The sequence below is a fragment of the Protopterus annectens genome, chromosome 4.part1 (genome assembly GCF_019279795.1).
Source record: "Protopterus annectens isolate FY-2018-M chromosome 4.part1, PAN1.0, whole genome shotgun sequence".
NCBI lineage: Eukaryota > Metazoa > Chordata > Ceratodontiformes > Protopteridae > Protopterus > Protopterus annectens.
The window spans coordinates 926269156-926291207 of NC_056734.1; the positions used below are offsets into that span (position 1 = coordinate 926269156).

The 22052-nt window shown below is 39.7% G+C and overlaps 1 protein-coding gene across 4 annotated transcripts in view; it reads left to right on the top strand.

The window, feature by feature from the left end:
* The first annotated feature begins 214 nt into the window (after positions 1–214).
* LOC122801123 (guanine nucleotide exchange factor DBS-like) overlaps positions 215–22052 on the top strand; it is a 3406519-nt gene continuing 3384681 nt past the window's right edge. For all 4 annotated transcript variants that reach the window (XM_044070650.1, XM_044070651.1, XM_044070652.1 and 1 more), the window contains exon 1: positions 215–529. In XM_044070650.1, the coding sequence (XP_043926585.1) occupies positions 451–529 (79 nt within the window). In that variant the 5' untranslated portion in view covers positions 215–450. The remainder of the gene's footprint in view (positions 530–22052) is intronic.

A 22052-nucleotide genomic window follows, 5' to 3' on the forward strand; every position in this document is an offset into this window, starting at 1 on the left:
GTAATTGCAGGAAATGAGTCTGATCATTAATGCTTTCAAATTGCATTGTTAATGGCTCCTCCCACTCCGCTCCACTCTGGATAGTCCACAGTTCCATATTTTCCCTTTCTCCTAAAGCATTATTACCCAATGATTCCCTTGAGGCAGGTATCTGCCTTCTGATTTGCTTGCATCTTGTGCCTGAATCTTGTGTTCTGGATGAGCTGTAACCTGCACTGAGATGAGATTTTTATTGTTTCTGGAAGATGCAAATATAACAGCATGAATTCAGCTGGAAAATGGAGGCTTTAGTAGGACTGAAAGCAAGCAGAGAGGCTGTAGTCTGAGGACTTGCTTTAGGTAGGACTTGTCTCACTGGCAGTTCTGTGCCTGGGAGTGGCAGTGGCTTTGTAGACCTTAGCAAGCCCCCACTGGAGTGGCACTGTTCTCAGATGTGGAGGTCTGAGTGACATGCTTATGTGGCTAAAAGAAGAAGAAATGTCATTGCAGGAGCTTACTCAGAGACTGGCCAATGTCATCACCCATGTCGGTAAGAGATGCCTTCTTTCTGTCAGTAATGCAGTTTTTGGCCAGTGTCATTGTAGGAATACTAGAGTAGCAGCATTGTGATTAGCTTGTATTGCTCATTCAAGATGGTAACAGGAGCCGTGAACTAGTTAGATGGATGACAGATATACATATGGTGAACGGCTGTCAGTTATATAAACTGATAAGCAAACATTCATAAATGTGAACAACAATGAAGTATCGTATTACTATTCATGTGTCACAGCATAGAAGAAATATAGTACAAGCAAAAATGTGTAGTGTGCTCTGTATTTCTGTGACTCGCACCTGAGTCTGCTTTACAAAGAAAATGAAATATATACCGATAAAATCCATGCTATGTAGCCCCTGCGTCCCGATACTGCATGTTTCAGGGAGAGTATGTAGCCATAATAACATGATGCCATCATTAGGTTTCATGTAGTCTAACCCCAGTGAATCACATGGTCTATAGTAACAGCGTATGGTCTTCGCACCATTAGCTTTAATTAATAAAACTTAAGCACCCCATTCTTTTGATGTATACTTTCATATATAAATCTGCACTGAATTTGCTTTAAATGAAGTGCTTGGTAGCTTAGCCAGAATGATGTGTAACACCTCTTCTTCCCCTACTCACAGATATGAGCTTACTGTATAGTCTTCTCACACTTCTCAATCCAGGGTGTACCAGAAAGGACATTTTAAGTACACATTTCAGATAAGCAGATGCATAAAGCATAATAAAAATCTGAGTCAGAAGAAGTAGATATTTCAACATTGATAAAAAATGCAGTATTATTTGTGTGTGTGTAATATATATATATATATATATATATATATATATATATATTTTTTTTTTTTTTGTAAGGCTGCTTAAAATGTTAGCTGATGCATTCATGAATCTGTTTTCCCTGGAGATGAAAGTCATTTTATAATTTAATTTGCTTTCCAATGTTTCAGAATAAAATTTCATTAAAATGTATTTGGTATAATTTAAAGGGCCAAAAAAAGAAAATAAAAATGAACTGAGGCAAATATATTTTACTGCTACTTTTATTATATCCATCTGCATGGTTCTATTATCAGCTAATCAGTTCAGCCACCACTTACCTGTCTCATTATGTCACCATAGCAACTCCTTTGGTTACCATTATTTTAGGTTGTCTATAAAACTTGGAAGCAGAAGCTACCGTTCAGTTTCTTACCTTACACTAATCCCATCTTCCCATGGTCCTCATCTCATTCTTGTAGACTTACTGAAATTGCCATTCCTACAATATTTTCAAGTCCCCAGTAGTGAAATGGCTATGATATGGTTGAGATGTACAGAAACAGGCATGTATAAAGGTTATAACTGAGGGAGAGTTATACAGTGCATGCTGTGAAAAACAGAACTGCATAGGGCAAGACTGTGCAAGTTGTTTTTGTTATGACAGAAACAAACAACATTGTGAAAAGAGTGCAGTGAGGCTAAAATAAAAAATGCAAACTTATATTAACTCTGCAGGATTTCTTCTGTCATGAAAAATGTCCAATTTTTTCTCTAATGTTGTTCTTTCTCCTAATGCCACTGCTCTGAACTCTGAGTTTCCCTTATCAAGGGCAAGTATTATATGCCTAGGCTTGCCTTGGCACTCTTTATTAATAAAAGTAGTTCCTGCTCTACTCATAAAGCCACAGATACAAGTGAACAAAACACTGACTGTATTTGAAGAAAGCAGCACTCTATACATTTTTGGATCACAATCATCATTTACACCCATGTTAATATATATTTTTGGTCACCAGTGTGCTTCTTATTGCTGAAAAACATCGTGATACATTACAATGACCCCCCCCCTCCCACATGAAGACTAAATTGTTGAATTGAGAGGGCCACTCACAAAGTTTGTGGACACCACTTTGTTGCATATATATAGCCACACGATAGGGGCATAATCTATTACTGATGTCTAGGTCAATAGTACATAAGGGAAGAGACAAAATATTTATTATACCATGACCCCCCCCAAAACGTGCACGCTGATTGGCCAGCGTGCCCATTGTAAATCGAGATATACTAATGGGAAAAGGTCCGGTCGCCCGGACTTTTTTCCATTAGTATAACTCGCTTTAAAACACTGTCTCGCTATGTTAAAAGGGTTTAACATAGCGAGACAGCTTTAAAATAAGCAACGGAGATCTCCGTTGCTTATTTTAAAGCTGTCTCGCTATGTTAAACCCATTTAACATAGCGAGACAGTGTTAAAAGCAACGGAGAAAGCAAGATCTCCGTTGCTTTTTAGTGTCTCGCAATGTTAAATGAGTTTAACATAGCGAGACAGTTTTAAAATAAGCAACGGAGATGTCCGTTGCTTATTTTAAAACTGTCTCGCTATGTTAAACTCATTTAACATAGCGAGACACTAAAAGCAACGGAGATCTTGCTTTCTCCGTTGCTTTGCTCACAACTCTGATGTACTGCGCAGGCGCCGCAGTACATCAGAACTGCCGCGGATGCCAGACATCTGCGGAAGGGCAGTAAACAGGCATTATACTATGCCATTATTTAAGAAAAGTAATAGTTTCTTTTCTTAAATAATGTCATTATAATAGCAATAACCACTTCTGGGTGTGGGTAATGCTAAATTTACCCCCGTTTGGCTTTGTTTGGTCTCGGGCGCCCGGGACCAAACCACGCCAACCGTGGGTAAATTTAGCATTACCCACACCCAGGCGTGGGTTATTGCTATATTATACCATGACCCCCCCAAAACGTGCACGCTGATTGGCCAGCGTGCCCGTTGTAAATCGAGATATACTAATGGGAAAAGGTCCGGTCGCCCGGACTTTTTTCCATTAGTATAACTCGTTTTTTTAAAACACTGTCTCGCTATGTTAAAAGGGTTTAACATAGCGAGACAGCTTTAAAATAAGCAACGGAGATCTCCGTTGCTTATTTTAAAGCTGTCTCGCTGTGTTAAACCCATTTAACATAGCGAGACAGTGTTTAAAGCAACGGAGAAAGCAAGATCTCCGTTGCTTTTTGAGTCTCGCTATGTTAAATGAGTTTAACATGGCGAGACAGTTTAAAATAAGCAACGGAGATGTCCGTTGCTTATTTTAAAACTGTCTCGCTATGTTAAACCCATTTAACATAGCGAGACTAAAAGCAACGGAGATCTTGCTTTCTCCGCTGCTTTTGCTCAAGCTCTGATGTACTGCGCAGGCGCCAGTACATCAGAACTGCCGCGATGCCAGACATCTGCGAAGGGCAGTAAACAGGCATTATACTATGCCATTATTTAAGAAAAGTAATAGTTTCTTTTCTTAAATAATGTCATGGTATAATAGCAATAACGCCTGGGTGTGGGTAATGCTAAATTTACCCACGCTTGGCTTTGTTTGGTCCTCGGGCTCCTCGGGACCAAACCACGCCAACCGTGGGTAAATTTAGCATTACCCACACCCAGGCGTGGGTTATTGCTATATTATTACACACTCCCTCTTACTTGTGCAGTATCAAGCTCAAGCCAAAAAATGGGGTGTTCTTTCCCATCCCAGCATTGTGACAGCACAGCCCTTGACCAACCTCTGAAGCATTTGTGTATGCTATAAACAGCTTACTAAACTCTGTGGATGCTGGTTTTGACTATGAGTATAGTCTTCATTATAGATTTTTGAAAGCAGTCTCTGCTTCCATTGCCCATTTTATTTTAAGGGGCATTTTCTATTAAGACAATTAAGAGGCTGGCTATGGTCACAAAGTAAGGCACAACCTTTCTATAGTCTCTAGCCTCACCCCAGTTTTGCACTTACTTGTTATTTTATACTTGGAATGGACTAGTCCTTCTTGGCCTTTAGTTTCTAATTTTGTAATCTGACCATCCCACAGCTACTGGCATATCCAAAATACCTCCCATCAGTTGGTTTTATAAGCATTAGCAGTTAGTTGAGCCTCTCTTACTACATCCAAGATTTGCACTTTAGCCAAATGAGGATTCCAGTCTTCAGAATGAATGAAAACCTCATCCAAATGAGGACCAGTAATTGCTTTGTAGTTGTAGAAGGCTAACACCCTGACTACAACTGAGGTGACTCGAGTTCGATTAGAAGCTCAGATGACTGCTGGAGCAAAATGGAGGATAGTTGTGCATATCCTGGAGAGAAGAGATGTGCTGGTCCTTGTCTAGTGAGCACTGGGGCTGGAGGTTGGGACTTGAGACATAGATGCTGGGATAGGGAATGGAAACAATATGGTAAGGAGTGATTGTCATGTAGATGAGGGTGAGGTATACACTCAGAGTGGCCCTCCCATTACCCATCCATCCTGCAGGTCACTGTCAGTATGTGGCTTCAGGGTGGTTAGGCCATAAAAATTCCCCACATGTTCAGCTTATCCTCCAGCCCACTCTGCCACTTGACCTGGCATGTACACTAGTCTGGCTACCCTGCCCAAGATGTGGAGGCCACCTTAGAGCAGGGCTCTTGCAGCAAGGGAGATCCTCCTGATGAAGGGAACACCAGAGGTCTGCCATGGCTGGATTTGTGATGGGGATGATTGGTCTGGCCCAGGTTGCTTGATTGTTAGACAATGTGGATAAAATTAAAAAAAAAAAATCCAAACCAAACAAGCATCATTAGATTTCCTATGGGGATTTAAAATGTAATATGAGTCAATGAAAACATACAATGACACTATCATCCAAATGGAAAATCGTATACTGAAACAAGTTATCCCAGGGAGATAAGCTGTCTTCTCTCTCTCTCTGGAGTCAAATTATAATGGAATTTGCCATTAAACCCTTGTCAAATTACAGTTTGGCAAAATGTAATCATTATTTTTTTGCCAAACACGTACTTTAAAGGTTTGGCAATTACATAACTAATTTGCAATTATTTACTCTATGCTACTCCAGCATTATTACAGGGGGAACCACAGAGTGACATAACCACCTTCTGCCTGCCTATGAATATTAATGCCATTCACTACATCTAGTCTTCCACATTCAGAAGCAATATGCAAAATGCATTTTTCTTTTCACAGACAAAAAAGTGTTTGCATGCATCTGTTTGAAAATAAAAGCATGTTTCACACCTTTAAACATGACATTCAATGCCTGCTGATAAACTGACAAACTCTGTATGTAGTCTAATGGTTTCTGAACAATGGTGGTAGTACTGTTCTGCTCTTCTTGTAATTGGTTGCCTAGCTTGTAGTTTACCTCATATATTTTTTTCTATTACTTCAAATTGTTCATGCTGTTTAGCTCAACATTTGTTTTCGGCTCAGAAGACTAAAACCAACATGTTATTTTCAGCTTTAAATTCTCTGGTTCTGTGCATTACAGTACTATGAGTATCACCACCAGCTTGTCTTGCAACCTGAAATAGTTTCCAAAATACTTTTAAAATGATTTTTTTCTCATCTTTCTAAGGTTTTCTGGCAATATTCAGTAGTTCCTTAGGGTGTCTGCCATATAATTATTCAAAAGGACTGAACCTGGTTGAGGCATGTGGCATTTCTCTAATAGAAAATAGGAAGTATGGTATTAACTGGTCCTAGATTTTGCTATCCTTCTCAATAACATTTCTTAGCTTGAACTATAAAGCATAAAGTAGTCAAGAAGACAATGTTGCTGTACAAGGTAATGATTGAGTCACAGTAGAGTTGTACAGTAAAAGGCTGTATAAAAGCTGACATCAGGTGGACATTTACATTATAAGGGGTATCTTATTTTAGCTGATCTGCATAGTGTGCAAGACCTGTGCAGTGCAAGTTTGCGGAAAGGCTATGACAAAGCAAAAGTTTACAATGCAGAGGAGGAGAAGAGCTATAATATGTGTGATTGGCACAGTACAATGTTTATTGTAGTTTTGCTACTGCTATAGCAGGGCAGAGTTGTATAGGAAGAAGGAAAGGGATTTAAATACAAAACTGTGACATGGTTTACCAGAACAGTAGAAGGTTATGATAAAGTGTGCTCTACAATGCAAAATGGTGGGAACAAGGCAAAGCTGAATAGTGAATGGCTCTGGAAAGCCTGTGATAAGGAGGTGCACTAGTGGAAAGCTGTGTAGTAGCAGTAGTAAGTCAAAGCTGTACAATGCAAGGCTATAAGGAAGCTATTGTAAGACAGAGGTGTAACTAGTCTGTGCATTAGAGCAAGTGCTGTGACTAGACATAGCTATACTGTACAGTGAAGTGTTATGATTAACCACAGGTGTACATTGCAGTGATGTGCTTTAAATAGCCACAGCTTTAAATTTATTGCAGTGCTGTGATTGGCCACAGTTGTAATAGTGCAGCACTGTGATGAGCTACAGCTTTACATTGCAGTGCAGTACTAAAACTAATTATAACTGTACATTACAATAAAGCACTATGATTACACAGAGATGTACATTACAGGGCAGTGCTGTGATTAGACATAACTGCAATAGTACAGTGCTGTGCTACATCTATACATTACAATGCAACTCTATGAATAGTCATAGCTGTGCATTGCAGTATAACACTATAATTAGCCACAGCTGTATATTATAGTGCAGTGCTGTGATTACCCATAGCTGTATATTACAATGCAGTAATTTAATTAGCCACAACTGTACATCATAGAGCAATGATGTGATTAGCCACAGTTATACATTTCAGTGTAGTGCTGATATTATCCACAACTGGACATTGCAGTGCATTGACTTGATAGGCCACAGCTATAATAGTTCAGTGCTGTGATGAGCTACAGCTATAAATTGCACTGCAGTGATATGACTAGTCACAGCTGTACATTATAGTTCAACACTAAAATTAGCCACAGCTGTGTATTACAGTACAGCAATGGGATTGGCCACAGTTGTAAATTTAGTGCAGTGCTAGGATTAGCCACAGCTGTATATGAAAGTGCAGTAAAGTGATTAGCCATAATTGTACATTTCAGTGCAATCTTGTGATTAGTCACAATTGTACACTTCAAGGTATTGTTGTGATTAGCCACAACTTTGCATTCCAATGCAGTGCTGTGATTAGCCACAGCTGTACATTAAAGGACAGTACTATGATTAACCATGCCTGTACATTACAGTGCAGTGGTGTGCTTACCAACAGCTGTACATTACAATGGAGTGCTCTAATTAGCCAGAGCTGTACATTACAGTGCAGTGATATGATTAGCCACAGCTGTACATTAAAGGGCAGCACTATGATTAACCACACCTGTACATTACAGTGCAATGGTGTGCTTACCAATAGCTGTACATTACAGTAGAGTGCTGTGATTAGCCAGAGCTGTACATTAAAGGCAGTAATATGATTAACCACACCTGTACATTACAGTGCAGTGGTGTGCTTACCAACAGCTGTACACTACAGCAGTGATGTGATTAGCCACAGCTGTACATTGGAAAGCTGTGGCATGCAGAAATGTAACTGCAAGACTTTGGAAAAGAAGAGATAAAGAAAAGTTATACAATACTGTGTAGCTGTATGGAAAGGCCATGACAAAACAAAATTATTTATTTATTTTTGTTTGTTAATCAAGACAGTCCAACAGAACAAGATAGACCCCTTTTCAGTGGATTCCCTGGGGAGAAAAGCTCTATATATAATAGAACAGATACATATAAAGTACAAAGTTTCAGTATAATATATGTTCAAAAAAAGAAATTTTAGTCTTGATCCAAAAAATGAGAACATACATTTTAGACGTACATTAGGTAGAATATACAATATCAGTTAGATTTAAGAACAATTTAAATGAATAAAGGAGTAATGTAGGAGGGTGTATTGTTTGACAGCAGAGATGACAGACAGAAACAGTTGAAAGGATGGTGTATGAATACAAAGGTATATTAGAAGAAGGGACGAAAAAGCTGATGGAATACGGAAGTATGGGCAGAAGAATATAAAGGTGTTTATGCAAGTAATTACATTATCTGCGGTGGTGGTGCTGCGGTAGTGTTGTCGCCTCACAGTAAGATACTGTCCGGTTTGACTCTCAGCTAGAGCGTCTTCTGCTTGGAGACATGCGTGAATGGGTGCACCTTCGTTGAAGGTTGTGCATCAGGGCTGGCAACTCGGTACGTGGTGGTGATGCAGTAGTGTTGTCGCCTCACAGTAAGACGCTGTCCAGTTCGACTCTCAGCTAGAGCGTCTTCTGCGTGGAGACATGCGTGAATGGGTGTACCTTCGTTGAAGGTTGTGCGTCAGGGCTGGCAACTCGGTACGTAAAAATCAACTGCCAATCATTAGCCGACCGGAGTTCCACTGTGGTGACCCCTAACCGGGAAAAGCCAAAAGAAACAACATGCAAGTAATTACATTAGGTTGTAGATTAGTTATGATGGTGTTAGACATGATAGACTGTTGAAGTATAAATTGTAAAGCTGTGAAAATGCTGTTATAAGGAATAATGCCAATGCAAATCTGTGTCAAAGCAGACCTTGGCTATGAAGGACTGTGACCAGACAGGGCCATATAGTATAGAGCTGTATAAGTTCTTTGATAAAATAAAAGCATACAGTGTACAGCTCTATTAAAGGATAGCCATAGAACTGAAGTTGTGATAAGGCGAAGTTGCACAGTGCAAAGCCTTGTAAAAGCTGTGAAGTTAGAAATATGCTCTGTAGTGCTGTGATTAGTAAGAGTTGTATTGTATAAGGTTGTGCAAATTATATGACAATCCAGAAGTATATAATGCAAGTCTATGGAAATTCTGCAAGAAAGAAGTACTGAAAAACAGTACAATGCTATGTGTATGGTTTATATGGTTTACTATCGCAACTTGAAGCACACAGTCTTGAAAAGAATAATCCTGAGACCATAATATTGAAAGACAAGATATGAAAGCCCCCGACTAGCCTTCTGCAGGATCCTTGTAAGCACTCATTCCTTGGTTTATATCAGTTGCAAAATTTGGTACTCTATTTTCAGACATCATCTTCAGCATTTTGGTTTTTCAATATTATGGTCTCAGAATTATGGGATTCAAGTGTGTGGGCTTCAAGATTGTGATAGTAAACAATGCTATACAATTTAACACAGAGATGAAGTTATGATACAGCAGAGACAATGGTCACTTCTGTGAAAATGGTATAACAGACTACATTACAAAGCCATGTTAATATACAGTTGTATGATGCAGGGATATAAACAAGGATATAAAAGCTGTGATATTAAAAATGCATACAGTTTAATGCAAAGCTAATATAGAGCTATATTGTACAATGCGCTGAGAGTTATACAAGTAATGTACAGTAAAACAGTAAGGTAAGAGCTTTACAAATCAATGCTGTTGTATAGTGCAAACTTGTCAAATGTCAACTCTGCACTGTAAAACTGTGTCGAGGCAGGTTCATTTTCATTTATAAAAATGTATGATTGCTTAAGTTATAAGCAATGGTTTAATAAAGCTGTTTCTTTTTTAAAAAAGGGGCAACAATTGAATAATTTATGTAATGTTGCTTAGGTTATATGATATATAGCGATATATGTGAGGTATAATATTTGCTAATGTTAACTGAATACAGTTTGATTACTTTTGTCTAAATGTAAATTTGCCTATGTCACAAAGTGATAATTTAATAAAGATGTTTAAAAAAAACTGTAATGAGACAGAGCAGTACCCTGCAAGGCTGTGTAAAGAATGTGATAAGGTAGAACTAGACAGTGCCAGACTATGATAAAGATAATGCCAAGCAGGAGAGAGATGTACATTCCAAAACTGTGATAATACAATGCTATGCAGTGCATGGTGATGAAAGGGCTGGAAATAGCAAAGATATGCACTTGAAAGCTGTGGAGAAATTCAGTGAATGAACTGCTGTGCAGTGCAATGCTATTAGAAGGAAGATTGGTACAGTGCAAGGCTGGAAATTATTATAGTAACTGTACAACACAAGAGGGCAGTGAAACTTTATTTTATTTATTTATTTTGCATCTGTTTACCGGGATGGTTCGACTGGGTGTGAGCTCGTTTTAAGTGGAGGCCTGGGGTGAAAAGCTCCTGGTAAGTTATATAGATTGCATAGATCACATAGCTTACAATATCCTAACAAATTCCAAAATTACAAGTAGGTTCAAAATCATACAAGTAGGGAGATAACATATATAGCCATTGCGTATGCAATTTTGGTTAATTAAATAGAAGATTTTGTTATCAGAGGAGTAGATATGGATACATATGATAGAGAACAGCCTGAGATAAAGTGTTAGGACTTGATTAAAAGCTATTAAGATCAATTAAGTAGTTAAGCTGATTGGATTAAAGGTGGAGCAGGCTTTAATGTGGCAGAACTGTACAGTGCAGTGCTTGTCCATGAAACATATGCAGGGGTGCAAAATGCTGCATCAGTAATGAGTTGCATAGTACAGGGCTGCAATAAGAATGACTAATACAGTGCATAAATATGGGAATGACTATGATAAGCAAGAGATACATATTGAATGTCTATGGACAAGGTGTCAGAAGGCACAAATACAATACAGTGCCTTGAAAAGGACTATTATCTGCAGTGCCACGATAAAATTAGTTTCATAATGCAGTGAAGGTCTGTGGACTAGCAGTGGTGTATGGTGCAGTGGTATTTATAGGCAGTATTTGGGAAAAGCAAAAAGAGAATAAGAGGGGCTTTGAAGCTTGTATATAATCTTGAAACTAGCAGGTGAATCAATTCTAATATAAATTCAAAAGCAGGAGAACTACTGGTGCTTATTGTGCTTCATTCCCAATTTCAGACACATCCATTTATAGTTTTAAGTAACCGTTGTTGTGTAAAGGTGATCTACAAAAGCTGAAGACATCTAAATGTTCATATGAAAGCACTTATCCTGTAATGTATATGGCTCAACTTGGCAATAAAGCACTAAAATAAGTTGCACCATGCTGTGTTATGATAATATTAAACTGTATAGTGCAGTGGTTTGATAAGGTAGAGCTGTACAGTGTAGTGATATGATAAGCTAGAGTTGTATAATGCAGCAGTGTGATTTAAGGCAAAGCTGTGAGATGCAGCACTGTGATAAGACAGAGCTATAGAGTAAAGTTATGTGAAAATGTAAAGGTCTGCAGTCTAGCAATGGGGTAAGGTAGAATTATATATATCACAGTGGTGTGACAAGATGGTGCTCTATAATGCATCATTGTGATAAGTCACAGATATACAGCAGAATGGTCTGACAAGGTAGCACTCAATAGTGCAGCATTGCAATAAGATGTAAAGTGCAGAGTTGTGACAAAGTGGAGATTTATAATGCAGTGATGTGATAAGGCAGAGATGTATACTGCAGTGGTATGATAATGTAGATCCATGCAGTGCAATGTAGTGTTATGATAACATAGAACTGCATAATGTAGTTTTGTGATAATACACAGCTGTACAGTACTGAAATTATATCAAACTATGCAGTACAGTAATGTGGTAAAGAAGGCCTTCACAGTGTAATGTTATAATTAAGCAGAGCTGAATGATATAGCACACTGATCAGTAAGAGTACACAGTTTAACAATGTGATAACATAGAGTTGTTTAGTGATGTGATAAGGTAGAGCTATACAACACAGCTGCACATGATGGCTGTGGAGTGTCAGAGATTTACAGTGCAGGGCTTTGGCAAAGCATACTATAATGTTTTTATAGGTTCATAGGTTCATAGGTTTATACTAGGCTATCTGCCCTAAGGCATTTATAAGCCTAGCCCAAAGTTTTGTGGCTTACGCCACCCTTATATGAAAAAATACTGTACCCATTAGTTTGTTGTGCCTCTGTCCAGCAGTGACACAGAGATGATTCCCGGGGTAAACCTACGATCTCCCATCCACAGGTCAAGATTTCTCTTGAACAGAGCCAGCGAGGTGCTCTGCCTCACATGGACTGGGATTTTATTCCACAGCATAGGGAGTCTCTGAGTGATAAATCTATCCCTCCAGCACATCCTATTTATATCCGTGCTAAGGTTTAAGTCACTTGCTCTAGTGGTTTTGGTGGATTTGGATTTTTGAGGTGGAGCATGTCCATTAATTCCGGGTTGGACATGGCCTTGTATGTCAGGCACATGTCACCTCTGAGCAGACGGTATGCAACTGAATAGAGCTGAAGTTTCTTCAATCTGGCAGCATATGACAGATTTTGGAGTCCCTTTATCCTTTTGGTGAGGAACTTTTGGGGTCTCTCCAATTGCTGCAGATGTCGGGTGAGATACATCCTGAATGGGGCATTGTACTCTATCATTGGTCTGATAAGTGAAGAGTACAGGGGAACAATGACCTCACTAGATCTGGATGTGAATCCCTTCATGATCAGGTGGGCAATGTAGAAGGTCTTTCTAACCACTTTAGCAACGTGAGTGTCAAAAGAAAGGCCACTGTCAACCTGGGTCCCCAGGTCCCTGATAACCTCTTCTGTGCTTAGTGGATTGCCACCTATATGGTAGCTTGGGGTTACCTTGTTTTTCCCGAAGGGTATGACTATACATTTTTTGGCGTTTAATAGGACACAGCTGTGCAGTGCAGGGCTGTACAAAAATGCAGCTGTGCAGGAAAGCTATGAAAATGCAAAGAAGCTCTGTGCAAAATATGTGTTAAGGGTATAAATCTATAGGAAATGTAACTATAAGGTGCAGTAGAAAAATAAAAAATGGCTGAACTGTATTGTGCAGTGTTGTGATTATAGAGAACAATAGAATACAATGTTGAGTAGACAGGGACATACAATATTAGGCTGTAATAATGCATAAATACTTTAATTTACTAGGTTGTGAAAGTGGACAGTGTATTGCTATCAAAGGTAGGAGTATATAGTTCAAGGTCATGAAAATCCTTTGATATGCAAGAACTGCACTGAGCAAGGCTATGAAAAAGTTAGAGCATGGTAGAGTTGTATACACTCCATATCTGGGAAGAACTGTGGTGAGGCAAATCTGTGCGATGCAAAATTAGATACATGTTTTAATGAACTAGAGTATTGTATTGCACAGGTGTAAAAATAAAAACTTGTAAAGCTCAGAGAGAGACACTGCATCACTAAATGATAACATTTATATGTCTGCATTAATAAATCTGCATGAGTTCAAGCCATTTCCTTTCAATATGTGTACATTATCCACATGCAGGCCAGCATACATGTCTCCAATGCAATATGTGCTGGCCAGCCTGGTCTGCATCCAGAGTGCTTCTTTACTCAATGATTCAAGACACTTAGCTACTTGGTTATGCCTCTGCTACTTGAGTATGTCAAAGGTTACTAGGCTTTACTTGTTTTTCTCAATTAAGTGACTACAGTTGTACAGGATGTTAACTATTTCATTTTTTTTTCATTTTAGGGTATCCCTTCCCCAACAAAATCTATTAAAGTATATGTTTGACGTACACATATTGCATCTAAAGATTCTCATCTTCGATGTTTAAACAATATCACACTCCTGGACTAGCCCCCCCCCCCAGAACCCATGTTAGTTCTCATTCCTTGGTCCACACTTCTTCAAAACCCATGTTAGCACTCATTCCTGAGTTCACAGTAACAGGTGGCAATATTTGGGCATTTTGTTTCAAACCAAAAACATCTTTATTGAATTATCACTCATATGGCAGACTTAAGTCAGTACTCTGAAAGAGAGAATGGGAAATTATCCGATTAATTATATCAGTGCATGTTCATCTTCCATGTTGGGGAGGCAGCAAAAGCAGTCTGCTCCCAAAAGGCACCTTAAAACACTGTGACTGGTACAGGCCCACTAGTCTAGCCAGAAGTCTAGTCCCAATTAATTGTAGCCAGAATGCCTAGCTGGTAATTGTTATATCTGGGTGGAGAAAGCTGGTCTTTTGGAGGACAGGGGATTTGGAACACAGTAAAAGAGACCCACAAGTGCAATGCTACCACAAACCACTTAAGCAACTAGCTGAAGGCAATTTCAAGGCAGCCTTACAGCAGTGACAGAAAGATTTTTTTTTTATTTTACAACACAAAAAAAAAATCAGTGAAATGCACACATAAAAGCAGGAAACAGTAGTGATCACTCAAAATACCTTAAGTACTATGAACATGTATACATGTCACATTTTTATCATTTATCTTTCATAAACTTATCTCCCTGATAGTGGTTCTTGCTCAGCAGATCTGATATAAGTGCATACCAATGCTAACTGTGTGAGACACATGTACTGCCAAATAACACTGCCTGTACTTGTCTGGAGACCAACATTAATCTAGCTATGATAACCATACAGCTGTGAAAACTGGAGTCACTGTCACTACACTGATGAATAAACCCAAGAGATTGAATTTACTGCTGTAGCAACATTTTCCTAAGATATAATATTAACATGAGTGTACTCACACAGCTGTAGATACTGTGAAAAGGTGCAGTGCAAGGCTGTCTGCAGGCTGCAGTTATGTTGAGCTGTGCAGTCCTGGACTGGTAGAGCATTGTGCTACATTGCATAAGTGAAGAAAAACTGTTACATGCAATACTGCTGAAAGATGTAGTAAGGCAAAGCTGTGCCATGCAAGGCTCTGAAAAGTCTGTAGTAAGGCTAAAGTACAGACAGCACCTCACTATGAGAAGCTTGTGGTGTATAGTTTACTGCATGCCATATAATCACATTATTACCAAATAGGAGAGACTGTAGTGCAGGTAAGTGACAGAAGGTTCTGCAGAGTGTGTATGCATGTGGCAATGTGTCTCTGAGGGTATGAAGTGTGTGTGTGTGTGTGTGTGTGTGTGTGTGTGTGTGTGTGTGTGTGTGTGTGTGTGTGTGAGAGAGAGAGAGAGAGACAGAGAGAGTGAATGAATGAGGGGGAATTCTGTGTCAGTGAAATGGCTGGGCCACCAGTGTTAATTACTGCTGCAAAGTGCTGTTTAGCACTGGTAGGAATTACACCAGATTCAAAGATGAATATTAGGCAATAATGAGTTCTTCTCATTGTGGCTAAACTTGTCTCTGTATCAGATTTATGCAGTCTCATAAACTACACATTGCAGTGGTTGAGGTTTATACAAGCATAATGGATTATTTCTGAATCCTATGGTATATTTGTATTTTTTAACCAGTATGCAACTAACTACAGAATCCAGCTGAGTGTCTGTATTCTTCTAAACCTTCTTTGTTGTAAAGTGAATGCATTAATCTATAACAAGACAACTAATGGTGGAGAGGTGTATCATCACTGCAGATCACAGGGACATGTGGTCAGTTTGTAGCAAAGCTTTACTGAAAAAAAACAGCTCACATTTTGACTGGATAACTTTAACAAGTGCTTTATGAAATTATAAATTGTGATTTATGTATCTGTGTGTGTGTGTGTGTGTGTGTGTGTGTGTGTGTGTGTGTGTGTGTGTGTGTGTGTGTGTGTGTGTGTGTGTGTGTTAATGTATTTATATGTATTTATTTATTGACATTTGATTACCAGAAAAGTCTGAAGGGTAGGAGTCCATTTTCAGCCGAGGTCCAGGGAGAAAAGCTCCACTGTATTACAAAACATTTTAAGAACAATAATTTTGCAATCTTCAAAAATAATACAAAAACAATTATAGTTTAATTATACCAAATTGGACATAAAAACTTGGAAACCTTGGTTAAGAATAGATATTAGTTATATGACAAAGATTTAATATTTAGAGAAATGTTACCCAATTTATTGAGAAATTAAAGGTAAATTAGAATAATATAAACAGGAATCACAATATGAAATGACAGAATAGCAGGCTTATGGTATATTTTGAGAGATAGCTAGGGAAGAGAAACTGATAAAAGTAGAGTAAGAAAGTGTAAGGTGTAAGTACTGGCTTATATTTAGGGATATAGTTTATCCTGGTGTTAAACCAGAACAGAGCCAGTTTTTGGCTAGGAAGTCTTGCTGAATGGTTTTGAAGGATGGGAGGGAGAGTAAGGCAGTATAGACAATGCCCATCAAATTCGATGAGTTTGTGAACAGACAAGATTTTTTGGTCATTGGATCATAATGACCAACTGAGAACATAGTTCTGCAGAATGGTATTTAGTGTTGGACAAGCAGATGGATGCTGATTACTTTTATAGGTGGTAAGAAGCTGTGTATATGTTAGTTGATGGGATAGTTCTAACCCATTTAGACTTCTTAATGCTATATACTGGTGGGGTCTGAAAGGGTTATTTGCTACAAATTTACCAACTTTGTTATAGTATTTTTCAAGTTTTGATTTTTGTGATTCTTGGATGTTAGTAAGGCTATGATGCCATAAAGAAGTGTAGGGAGGAGGTAAGTAGTGACAAGTGTAGTTTTAGTTGAATTGGAAAGAGAGTTTTTGGCTCTGCAAAGAATTCCTAGTTTTTGATGATTTTTTCTTATGTAATTTTTTATATGCAGGTTAAAACATAAAAAAAGCTCCTCAGCAAACTGAAACCCTGCTGCCTAACTGCCTACCAACTGTCAAACAAATTCTTAAAAATAGCTGCTCCATCTATTGCCTATTCCATATCTGTCTTAATCATTCTTTCTCTGAACAATATGTACCTCAGCTCTGGAAAATCTCTCACATCAGCGCCGTCCCCAAGGGCAGCGCCTCGAGAGATATCTCCAATTACTGACCCATTGCCATCCTCCCACCCATAGCTAAAATCCTAGAGAAATGTATTCACCAACAACTCCTAACTCACCTTACCACTAATAACCTACTATCCCACACCCAGCACAGCTTTAGACCTAAACATAGTGCTGACACAGCCTTAATATTCTTTACTGACACTATTTATCATCTTAAGAACAATGGACTACTAGTCTCGGCTATCTTTCTGGACATTTCAAAAGCATTTGACACCGTCTCCTACCAACTCTTGCTTAACAAACTTGCCACTTACAATCTCAGTTCATTAGCACTTACATGGTTTCAGAACTACCTCTCAAACCGTAAACAGGCTACCAAATGGGAGAACACTCTCTCTCCTCTACTGTTAGTATCGACTGGAGTACCCCAAGGGTCCATACTTGGACCCCTCCTCTTCATATTTACCAACAGTCTAAATTCACCAACTGGCTACAATTATACAATATCCAGCCACTATATCTCTTATCTGCTTTGCCCACTCCCATCTAGAACTTCAAGATAAGTGTGACACCCCTGCACTGGCTCAGTAATCAAGGAGCCTCAATTCTCACCACTGCCAACAGTGGGAAATATACACATGGGGAGGATGACAAGTACACCCACAGTAAAGTGCATTTTCCATTAAGAGCACACAGAGGTCACAGTCAGTCCGGGACTGGTTTCTCCTTCTTTCTATAGATGCCCAATAAGACTCCCCACTGGCACAGCTATACAGTTGAGATCTCAGGTGAGTGGCCAAGCTAAGACCTCCAGCACCCTCTCTGTCCAGCCAGTGCTTCGTGTCCCTCCCCAAGTAGCTGACACACGCACACTTTGAGATTTGATTTACACACACACACACACACACACACACACACACACACACACACACACACACACACACACACACACATGAAAGGCTGGCACAAGTTTATTAGCTATGCCCCCTTCTGCCCAGACTATAAGGATATCCAATCCTACTGTGTAATGTTACTATTAATCCAAATGGTATTTTTACCAAGGCCAGGCTATTAGGAGTGGTCTGTACAGTATCACCAAATAGATATGCAAGTACTCTAAGAGCTTAAATAAATTATAGGTTTAAATATATTTAATAATAAATAATAAAAGAACAAGACAGTACTCAGTAAGTAATCAGTTATATCAGAGTTCAAAAACATAGGAAATATTTAAAACAACATTGCAGGGACAGTCTCAAATAAATAAAGAAAACATCTAAGCTGTAATGTACTCAATTCCTATCTGAATCTAAAAGAGTTACTATGCCCTAAAAACTTACTTACAGCAAGGCAAGTGCAGAGGTGGTGAGTGGATGTTCTTGTCAGGTCAAAGAAAAAATACAAAATGCCCTATTTCTCTCTAACAGAGAGTTCTTAAATTAATATCAAATATTACTACTGGGTTAGCTTGGATTACATCACTTTTTGTCACCTGACTTTAGTTCCCAAGCTAAACCTCCAGTTTCAGCAACTACCAACATTTAGCATCTCATTTATCAAAATTTAGCATTAGGCCGGTGCAGTGGTGCAAACGTTAATGTTTTCATCTCACAACAAGAGGTTCCCCGGTTCGATTCTCGGCAGGGTACCTTCTGTGCACAGTCTGCATGTCCTCCCTGCATTCATGTGGGTTTTCTCCGGGTATTCCAGTTTCCTCCCTCATTATAAAGATTTGCATCTGGAGTGTTTCTCTCCAGGCCTCTGCTGAAAACTGACTCATTCCAATTCAGAATTTCCCAGTTAACAAATGGTAAATAAATAAATGAAATCTCCCTGTGGAAAATGCATAAATAAAGGCTTTTTGTCAGATGTTTGCAGATCCTGGAAGTCCTAAAACAATAAAACACTCCTACATCTCAAACCTAGTAATTATCTCTCTTTCCAGGCAACACAGAGAATCCCCTAGTACAAAAATCCTGTCTCCTGTTAACTGAAACTTAAAAGATAACATCTCTTGAGTATGGTCCACCAATGAAGTACTTCAATCTCAACTATTCTTAAGTTTTGCAAGTTAATATTCTAGCTCAGTACTATACAAACCATGTTCAAAACATACCAGCAGTACCAGCAGTTTAATATACACATAACATACAGTTCTAATACATTTGTAAGACAAGCATATGAATCATGTTGACATTCACAAATAACTTATGATTATTTACAAAATTCCAGACAGTATCTTCCTCTGTCATATTTCTATATAAATCACATTAATATTCACAAATGACATATCATTTACAAAATTCTAGATAGCTGTGTTGGCATTATTTCTTTTTATCACACTCCCCTGCCCCCAAAAACTCAAGCTAGTTTTTCAAGTTGTCCTTGAGAAACATTGCTTGAGAGGGTGAGCCTATCTGGAAATACCTTACCCCATTTCCTGTCTTATGATTCCAGCTACCTTGGCATTGCTGACCCCAATACCCTGCAGCACTATCCCATCAGATGCCTGCAACCCTAAGCTCCACAATAGGAATTTGGGATTTTGCTGGCTGGCTCCTTGTAGCCATGGATCCCACTCAGACTCCTCCTGACTACTACAGCAAATACTTATCACCAAGGCCTCCCTGTCATGGTAAGGTTTCATCATGTTAACATGGAACAGTTTGTGCCCCTGCCTCCTGCCTAGCAGTTCTACCACATAGTTAACATCCTTACCACTTTGAAGGGTCCCTCTCAAGCTGCCTGCAGCTTGTTGTATCTGACAGGAATGAGAACCATTATCTGCTGCCCTACAGCATACTCTCTATCTCAAGCATTCCTGTCATACCAGACCTTTTTCTGCTGTTGGGTTTCTGCCAGGTTCTCCTAGAAGAAGCCCATGAGCTCCCTAAGCCTTATCCTGAAGTTTAGGACATTTGCCACAACAGATTCCTTGTTCATAGATAGGTACTAAGCTATCAGCCCTGGGGCCTATATAAGCCTAGCCAAAAAAAGTTCCCTGGCTTTCTCCACCCAAGAAAGTTATTTTCCTCAGCCCCTGTCTAGCAGAGCCACAGAAGTGATCCCCGGAGTGAATTTCCTATTTTCCATCCAATTGTCGAGATTTTTCTTAAAGAGGGCTAATGAGGAGCTTTGCTTGACATGAATAGGTAGTCTGTTCCAGAGTTGTAGGATTCACACTTACCCTCCCACTCATCTCAAATCAAATCTAGAGGCCCCCTCACCTTATGTCCACACAACAACTCGAAGGGTGAAAAACCTATGCATTCCTGGGGCAACTCTCTGTAAGCAAACAATAGATGGGGCAAATATTTGTCCCACTCCCTCTTGAACTGGTCTGCAAATGCCTGTAGCATGGTCTTGAGTGCAGTGTTTAAATCTCAACAAGACCATTAGTCTGGGGATGGTAGGGAGTGGTCTGTAGGTGCTTCACCCCACAGTGCTTCCACACACAAGCCAGCAGGTCTGACATGAAATTGGCACCTCCCTGCTGAAAATCTCTAACAAAGCATTTGCCAATTTTTCTGGCTCAATGGAGGACAGAGCCACAGCCTCAGGGTATCTGGTAGCATAATATCTACTACCACTAGGATATACTTTCTCCCTGTGGAACTTGGGGTTCTCAGAGGCCCCACAATATCCATAGGTACCTTCTGAAATGGCTCCTCAATCACAGGCAAAGGCATCAAAGGAGCTTTCACCTTGTCTACCTTTTGGCCTGCTCACAGGTCCTGCAATACCTGGTTACATCTCTGGAAATCCTAGGCCAATAAAAGTTCTGCATAATACGTCTCTTTGTACATTTTATGTCCATATGACCTGCAAAAGGAATAACATGGGCTATGGCTAAGAGTGTCAGACAATAGGGTCTGAGCACTACCAACTGTATGCTTTCACCCTCTAGCCCTCCCTCAGGGGTCCACTCTCTAAACAGTAACTCTTTGTCCCAGTATACAGATTCCTCCTTCACTTGAGAGTCAGGTGCCTCACTAGCTACCTCCATCAGGCCTTGTAATGTAGGGTCTGAGAGCTGAGCCTCTCTCAACTATCTCTTGGTAACCCTTCCCAGCTCTCCTTCCACAGGAAGTCTGATATTCTTTGACAGTGGTGCCTCATTGCCAGCCTGGGTACTACTACTCACCTCTGCCCTTGCAGTCACTCTGTACAAGGAAACATCAGTACCCGCAAGCAGCTGTGGCTCACCTTCAGTCTCACTGCTACAAGGTAGCTCCCTACCTGAAGTAACCACCTCACCAGTCCTGACTGCAAGTGTGTCTGTGTCTCCTCCAGGGTACCAAACCCACATGCTTGTCTCCTAGCCTGACTGCATGTAACTGCATGCACACAAGGTACTTAATTTTCAAAATCATTCCCTATCAGGACATCTGCAGAGATATCCTCAAGCACACCTACTTGCTGGCTTCTTTTCCACCCTCCCAGTCAAGGTGATCCCTAGCCAAAGGTAATTGGAATGGGGGTCCCTTCTAAAGCTCTGAATGGAGTAGACTGCCCAAGCAAGTAGTGTTCCTCTTTAACCATTGCAGGCTTCACAATGGTTAGCTCTTTCCCATTTACTAAGATAGGATATAACTTTTTGTGGTAGTTTGGTACGCTTGTTGTCTTGAGACAACTTACTGCTGGCATTCTGTTATTCCCACTTACTGTCTCTCTCACATTTTGTTCCCCACCTTGCCTCCATGGACATCTATATGCTACATGACCCCACTGGTTGCATTTAAAACATTTAACCCTTGGTCCTGGATGTGTACCTGGTCTTGTGGCTTCCCCTGCTATTGGAAGACTCTATTTGGGCAGTCTAGGCTGCCCACCATGGGTTCTCTTAGACCCATGAGCAGCACTGGGTATCCCTGTCCTGTGCAGTGATGCCCTGCTTGCTAGGTATAGGTCTCCCTTCTTCACCAACTAATCTGCAGTATTGCATTGCCTAGCTGCTAACTAGATTCTCATGTCCTCAGTCAAAGTGCTAAGGGCTTGTTCCCTCACCAAAAGGCCTTCCAGCCCTTCAAA